This window comes from Macrobrachium nipponense, chromosome 15 (assembly GCF_015104395.2).
Source record: "Macrobrachium nipponense isolate FS-2020 chromosome 15, ASM1510439v2, whole genome shotgun sequence".
Taxonomy (NCBI): domain Eukaryota; kingdom Metazoa; phylum Arthropoda; class Malacostraca; order Decapoda; family Palaemonidae; genus Macrobrachium; species Macrobrachium nipponense.
Genome location: NC_087208.1, coordinates 17,205,872 through 17,214,387, shown reverse-complemented (window position 1 = coordinate 17,214,387; position 8,516 = coordinate 17,205,872). Strand labels below are relative to the sequence as shown.

Below are 8,516 nucleotides of genomic sequence, written 5' to 3'. Positions count from 1 at the left end.
AGCAACTATTTTGGATATACATATCATTTCTCATGTGTCTTTGCACTTTTATTTGCAAAATTATTATTATAAATGACATAATATAAAAGATAAGAACTAAAACCAACAGGAACTCCGGGTTATGTTTATGAGCAAATATATAAGACATCATGTGAGAGAGAGAGAGGCAGTAGATCTCTCTTTGAAGTCCAGTACACTACTAACTGCCATGAGATGCCCACTTTATCGGAAACCAGTGTAGAAGTTGCCATTACATAGTGAATTTAGGGGCTATAAAAGTAATGGCACCTTTTTCCTGCCCGATTCCCCCAAATCAGTGGTGGGTAATGTTACTCACCATGATTATATCCATCAACCACCCTAAACCTGTCACTACTTGTAAGTGTATCCGTCCATTAAGGGTTGATAAACCTATGCCTAAGAACTTGAAAGCCTAAATTTAGCAGAAAACTTGCTGAGAGATAACTTACAGAAACCAAGCTACCTACTTGATGATTGTCTACTGTTAGCCCTTTCTGACACCAATTATTTTAAGAAACAGAAACCTGATGACATACAGGAGGCAAACCTAACAACAGCTGAAAAGTAAGATGATTTTCTTTCATGACAAATGGAAATGGTACGTAAAAGAATTCCTCCTTGTAAATTAATGACAAATGGAAATGGTACGTAAAAGACTTCCTCCTTGTAAATTACTGATCACTACAGAGGCAAAATTGCATTCATCTGGTAGAACTCACAACATTGAAGAAAGTTGAAAATTGAGTAAGTATTATTTCTGAAAAAACAAAGTTGCACCTAGTTACGGAATTGCAATGAAGAAAATTCTGTAAATCAGTGACTTAACAATACCTATAAAGGAAGCTCAATTAGAAGTCTAAGGAGTCTTTTGAGAAGTTAGCTCATTCATAAAGTACTACAATTGGTTGTGAGACACCCAGTGATCAAAGGACCTCTTTCTTACACCTACCTGCATGCTTTTACAAATCAACTACCATTTCTTTTACAAGGAATAAATTAAAAAAGAATTTTTTTTACAAAAGCTATTTATGTGTCTCAGTCGTATTAATTTCTCACTGCTCATTATTCTGTTTACAGGAATAATAAAACTTCTGGTTGCCTGTTGGGTTTCTTCCATTATCTTTTAACAGGAACTAAAGTGCCTATGATATACAATAGAAAATTTCAAATTGCAGAAAATTTGAACACATTGTAACTAATTCCTCTATATACTTTCTTCTAGGTTGGCGACTTTATTCTTTTGAAGGATATCACCTGCACACCTTTGGAAGCTATTGTGGATAATGAAGTTGTATGTTTTTATGAACTGAGCATAAAAAATGAAGATTCCATAATCAGAAGGCTACAGAAAAATGACCAGGCTGTCAAGGACATTAAAAGGTATTAAAATAAATAATGCAGAGAAGTATTAGTGAAGCTGTGCTACTTTTACAAAAGCAAAATATCATATTCTTGGTTGATGAAGCTCTGTTTAGATTGGTTATAAAAAACTATGCAAGGGAGAACACATACAGTGTTTTGAATTGTAATGTAGGCTCACTTGTTACTTTTATTATTAACTCTTGATCATAATGCAAAATCACAAATATGGTTGCCCTTGACATATACACTTTCAGACAACCGTGAATCCTAAAAATGGAAAAATTAAATGAAATTTAGATATAAAAACATTTAACATAAACCTATCAATTCACATGTGCCTTACTGTAGTCAAGAGCTCCTTTAGACAAACTCTAAAGAAAAAGACTCACTTGGCCAGCCATGCATGTAGTGGTGTTTTTAATCCTAAAGTGATTGGTATGTATTTAAGATTTTTATTATGCATTTATTTTAACATATGTTTGAGTAGCTGTTTAGGTGGGAAGGACTTCTTATTTTAATAATACGATATTTTCCAAGAGCAGCTGGTAACTGGTTATTACAATCAGAGATTGTAAGCAAGGAATCTGTGAGATTTGGCAACGCCTGCGCGTAAGAGGTGAAAGCTGGTCAGCGACTGCACATAACCCTGTGATGCTCAGTCTTTTCCTAACCGCCTTGGAGAGTAGATACACTTTGCTCTCCTTTCAAGCTGGTTGTGTTTTGCCCATGTTTTGTTCTTTTAGAGTGTTGTGTGTGTGTGTGTTATTGGGTTATGGCTTCCTCCGAGTCTCCACGACCTCGCCAGCACATGTGCCTGGGCGTCTGAGGGTTCCTGTGTTCAAGATTTTTGGCATCTACAGCTACGGATCCACATACATCTTGCAGTAGGTGCAGAGCAAAATTTTGTACGGTAATGAATCCTTGCCCAGAATGTCGTGCCTGACCTAAGGCTCAGTGGAAGTTATTTTATAAGAAGAGGGAGCATCACAGAGTTTCAACTGTATTCTTCTTGGGAGGGGTTTTCTTCGCCTCTTTGGGATGATTTGGCTGCTCCTTCTCCTTTGTTTGATGCTAACTCTGGTGTTCCTGTGTCTCCTTCCTTTTCTTCCATTTATTCATCAATGGAAGTATCGGGAGTGCCACAGGCTGATGTTATGTGTAATGTAGCTCCCTCTCCCTCGGGTTCCAGTTCTCGTTCCAGGGGTGAGGAGGCTTCCTCATCGCGTTCCTTTATTTCAGATTCAGAGTCATCCAAAATGGTCTGTCTGCCCACACCTGAAGCACACACATAACGCCCACCAACATTTATTCTTTTGCCCTGATTTCTCACATCTATAACACTTCTGCTCTTGCTTACAGCTAACTGACCCTAACCTTCTGACACCCACACTCCTATCTTGTGGTTTCACCATACTTACATTACTTGCTGTAATGCTCCTATCAACCGCTTGCTCTGCCATTCGCATTGTCCCTTCTAAAATTGCCTCCTGTAGCTAATGTTTCCAACCTGTACACATACATTGACAATGACTCACCAACCTTCAGTCTTGCCTCTTCAAAATCATGTTTTTCCTATACCTAATGCTACTCTTTATCCTCTTCGCTTGTTCCACAATCCTGGCTTTCACACACTCATATGGCACATTCCCTACAGTCATCATTACCCCATACATACTCAACAAAAATCCCATCCAAAAGCTACCCAACTCTCTTGCCCAAACTCTCTTGTTATCCCCACATACTTAGCCTTGCAATACTTCTCATATTCCTTTGAAAAATCCCCTATATCCCTACTACCATATTCCTCGTATTGTGCACATCGTTGTACCGCTCTCATATGCACAGCCTTTCGTACTTCCTGCTCACTCTCACTCTTGCTACTTCCATTCTGATCCCTCTTAACTGCATCCGAATACAACGAATCAGCTTCCATACTAACATCCATGCTCTTGATTATGCTCTTCTTACCCTCCTTTCTACCTACCTGTTTCCACTCACCACTATCTAAATCATTCGCAGCCCTTTCCTCAACGATTCAGTCCTAGTCTCTTCCTGTCTGTCATCCTTATCAGCCTTCTTTCCTTTAGACTTCTTTCTTTCGCTCAGGCCCCGCCCCCTTCTTATTCTTGTCCTTAGGTTTATCCTTATCCTGTGTCTTCCCCTTCTTTCCTTTGCTTATCACAACCAAATCACCTTCATCACTTGTACTCTCATCCACTCTCTCTTCCACTTTCTTTACCACTCCTGGCCTATCACAAGACCCAGTAGGCCTACCTCCTACTGCTCCCTCTCCCATGAATCCTTTCATTATCTCCTGCATTGCATTCATCATTACTCCGAGTTTTTCATCATTTTCCCAGCCATTCTCTTCCGCTCCTTTTACCTCTTCTTCATTTCCACTTCACACTCCTTAGCATTCCTCTCATTTCATCTAACTCGTTCTTCAGCTCCTCACTCTACCCTTAACCTCTCATTCCACTTCCAATCTTTCCTTAGTTTCCCTCACCAACCTCAGCTCCTCCAACCTCTCTACCTCACTCAATCCTTCCATCCTAAATTTTTTAACCACTCATACACACTAGCTTAGGCCAATCGTCCTGCAGCTGCCACACCAGCAGCCCCACTTTGGGTGCCAAAAAATTTCTGTGGTGGGATCACAAGCAAAGCAACAAAGCAATCAAGCTCCCCACAGTTACCCCTTAAACGCCGAAGCGGTAAAAAAAAAATGTCTCCCGTGTGCCGGAGGTGTTTCAGAGTGAGCGAGGGAAGCAAAAAAAAATTTTTTTTGTTTTTTTTTCAAAAAATCACAGCGCGCTTAGTTTTCAAGATTAAGAGTTCATTTTTGGCTCCTTTTTTTGTCATTGCCTAAAGTTTAGTATGCAACCATCAGAAATGAAAAAAATTATCATTATCATATATAAATAATGCAATATATGATAGCAAAAAACAAAATTTCATATATAATTATATTCAAATCGCGCTGTGCGCGAAACGGTTAAAGGTAACGAGTTACTTTTTTTTCGTTGTAATGTACACTAAATTGCAATCATTTTGGTATATAACACATTGTAAAACGATAAAAGCAACACAGAGAAAATATTATCACAAAATAATGCATGAATTCGTAACGCACGGACATAAACAAATATTTTTTTCAAAAATACACCATAAATCTAAATATTGTCCTAGAGACTTCCAATTTCTTTCAAAATGAAGACAAATGATTGAATATTACTATACTGTAAGAATATTAGCTTACAAATGCAGTTTTCGACCATATCTGACTAGGTAAGTGATCCGAATGTCGAATTTTTATTTTTTATATATATATTTTTTTATATGCAATTATGCGGAAATGAGAAAAGCTTACAACCTTCAAATATTTTTCGTTTTATTCTACATGAAATTGCGCACATTTTCATATATAAAACTCTATGAAATGCCTAATATGAAACGGAGCAAATATTCCGAGAATGGGACGTACGCATTTCGGAGATTTGTGGCAGAGAATCCGCGCGCGGAGGGAAGGAATGATTTTTTTTAAATTCACCATAAATCTAAATATTGTGCTAGAGGACTTCGAATTTGTTTCAAGATGAAGATAAATGACTGAATATTACTAGACTGTAAAGAGTTTTAGCTTACAATTGCGTTTTTTTTCGACCATTTCAGTAGAGTCAAAGTTGAACCGAACGTGGTTTTTTTTTCTATTTATCGTGATTTATATGCAAATATTTCAAAAATGAGAAAAGCTACAACCTTCAATTATTTTTAGTTGTATTCTACATGAAATTGCGCACATTTTTATATATAAAACTTTATGTAACGGCTAATTTAAAATGGTACAAACATTACCACAATCGCACGTATGATTTTTCGGAAGAGTTACCCGCGCGGACATAAAGAAAATGTTATTTTTTTTCATAAATTCACCATATTTGTGCTAGAGACTTCCAATTTGTTGCAAACTGAAGGTAAATGCTCGATATTACTAGAATATAAGCGGTTTAGCTTACAATTGTGTTTTTCGACCATTTCGGTAGAGTCAAAATTGACCGAAGGTTGAAAATTTGTCACTTATCATTTTTAATATGAAAATATTTCAAAATTGATAAAAGCTACAACCATGGGTGTTTTTAGTTGTATTGTGCATGAAATTGCGCACATTTTCATATATAAAAACTTTATGAACGGCTAATTTAAAATGGTGCAAACATTACCACAATCGCATGTATGATTTTTTCGGAAGAGTTACCGTGCGGACGTAAGGAAAAAGTTTTTTCATAAATTCACCATAAATCGAAATATTGAGCTAGAGACTTCCAATTAGTTGCAAAATAAGGTAAATGATTGAATATTACTAAAATATTAGAGTTTTAGCTTACAATTGCGTTTTTTTCGACCACTTCGATAGAGTCAAAGTTGACCGAAGGTTGAAATTTTTGGCACTTATCGTTATTTATATGAAAATATCTCAAAACTGATAAAAGCTACAATCATGAGTATTTTTTGTTGTATTCTACATGAAAAATGCGCACATTTTCATATATAATACTCCATGTAACGGCTAATTTTATACATTCAACTTACCTGTCAGATATATACATAGCTATTGACTCCGTCGCGCCGACAGAATTTCGAATTTCGCGCACACGCTACAGGTAGGTCAGGTGATCCACCGCGCCGCCGCTGGGTGGCAGGAATAGGAACCCATTCCCGTTTTCCATCAGATTTTTTCTGTCGGCCATACTGGCAACATCGTTGTTGGTATCTCCGGCTGGATTTCGTTTTTTGGATACAATTGATCATCGTTTTCGGACCCTTTGGTGACGTATTTGGATCGTTGTACTGGCATACGCTTTTGTGGATCGTTATTTGGATTTTGGCTTGGAATTTTCATCATGATGTCTGATTCTGGGAGTGTGGTGAGAATGTGTGTGAATGAAGGGTGCAAGGTGAGAATGCCGAAAGCTCTTCGGTTGATCCTCACACTGTATGTAAAATATGCAGGAAGTATGAATGCTCGATGGATAACACTTGTCATGAATGTGATGAGTTTGAGTGCTGAAGGGTGGAAGTCTCTAACTTCTTATTATTTAAGGAAATTAGAGAAAGACCGGTTAAGGAAGGTCATCTTCCAAAACCAAGCCTAGCTCTCAATCTTCAAGTGGTTTGGTGAGTAATATGTACCCTCCTCTAACATTATGAACGCTCCTTGTAATATTTCAGGTCCTTCTCCGAATGCAGATCCTACGGACTCTGCTCGGAGATAGCAAGCCTTAAAGCTGCGCTTATGAAAATGGAGCGTAAAATGGCTGCCATAGAAGGTAAGCGAAGTAGTGCTGTGGAAAGTGATGTGAATTTCCCCAGTGAAGTGGAGGAGGCGTCTGATTGGCTTCACAAACGCTCCCAGGCCTAGACCTCTTTCAAGCTCCCAAGCCCAGAGGAGAACGAATGTTTTTTTTAAAATTTTTTTTTTTTTTTTTTTTTCTCGAAAGCCTTACGGAGGTTATGGAGGATCCACCCCACAGGGTCAGAGCTCTTCGGCGAATCTGTAACCGTTCACAGACTGCCAGAGAACGCATTAGAAAAAAGCGTTCTACGTGAATGTTTTTTTCGTCATCGGAGAATTCCTCACCTAAAAGAGGATGGAGATCAGCGGATCGTTCTTGTACCTTGAAGAGGATCTGGGAAGAATCGGGCATAAACTCGAGTCCGGAACGTTTTTCGGAGGACTCCCCGACAGAGATTAAGAAAGCAAAGGTTTTGGCTTCTCCCGCTAAGTCGTGGGGAATGGAGAAAGAAGGCTCTCCTTCCTCTCGTTTAGACCAGAGAGAAGAAAAACGACGAAGATATTAAAGGATATGCAAGAGTCTATTACTTCTCTAGTCGGGGTTCTTTCGAGAGATCCTCCAAGAAGAAAGGATGTTAATCTTCCTGTGAAGAAGTCAAAAAACCCTTACTATCAAACCTCCCAGAAAAGAAGATTCTTCTTCGGATGAAGGGGTCTATTTTTCACAGACCCGCGAGTTCGAGGCGCCAGCCAGGCGTTGAGCGCCAGCCGAGCGCGAAGCGCCAGCCAGGCGCGGAGCGCCAGTCAGTCAGCCGCAAAGAACTAACACGTAAGCGCAAGGTGCAAATCAGGCGCGGACGCGGCAACCAGGCGCTATCCGATATCGCAGGAGACGACTAGGCGCGAGAAGCTGGCCAGGCGCGAGGAGGCCAGCCGCGCGTGAGAATTCCTACAAGCAGAAAAAGACAATCAGGCGCGAGGCACCATCCAAGAGCGTAGCGCCAGCCAGGCGCGATGCGCCAGACTGCCGAGAGCGCCAACCAGGCGAGAGAAGCGCCAGCCAGGCGCGAAGCGCGAGCCAGACGCGAGCGATAGACGGCCGCGAAGCGCCAACCAGGCGTGAAGCGCTAGTCGAGCGCGAGGCGCCAGCCGCGCAAGAGGAGCCAGCGAGGCGCGAAGCGCTAGCCGAGCGTGAGGCGCCAACCGCGCGAGAAGATTGAACCAAGCGCGAAGCGCCAGTCGGGCGCAAGGCGCCAGCTGATCATGAAGAGCGGCAAGAGCGAGAAGTTATAAGGGGTAATAGAAGATCTTTTCTGTAATGTTTCTTCAGGATAGCGAGCTCTCCTACAAGTAGAAACCCTAATGCAAGGAAGCAACCTGGTACATCGAAGGTTTACGGGGGGTTTCAACCTCCATGTCTCGGATTTTTGGTTTTTTTGATAAGAAATGGGAGAAGCGTCTAGATCTGTCAGTCTCTCTCCTTCTAGGAGTATTTCTCCTATAGGGAATATCGGTCTACGGACAAAGATTCTAATAAAAGAGCTCACTCTCCTTCTAGGATGGAGTTGGATGAAGTGTCGGAGGAAGAAACCCGCCCCGAACAATGAGGGGGTTATCTAACTACAAAGTGTTAGCCTCTCTTCTCCTGCAAGAATTTGGAGACTCTCTAAGCCCTGCAGCTCCTCCTTCCCCGAGATCTCTGTTCTCCAGTACGAAGGTTCCTAAATCGTTTCTTCGTATTTAAAAATGAAACCAGCCATATCAATGGAAGAAGGCTATTCAATCTTTAAATAATTGGATGAAGGTGAAGAAGGAAGCTCAGAAGACAGTTTTTTGCACT

General features: G+C 40.4%; 1 protein-coding gene across 1 annotated transcript in view; it reads right to left on the bottom strand.

Moving 5' to 3' along the window:
- The window catches only part of LOC135226630 (uncharacterized), a 110,640-nt gene extending 109,664 nt beyond the window's left edge, over window positions 1-976 (bottom strand). Inside the window, exon 1 of the mRNA XM_064266344.1 lies at window positions 971-976. Within this exon, the coding sequence (XP_064122414.1) occupies window positions 971-976 (6 nt within the window). The remainder of the gene's footprint in view (window positions 1-970) is intronic.
- Window positions 977-8,516: the final 7,540 nt, after the last annotated feature.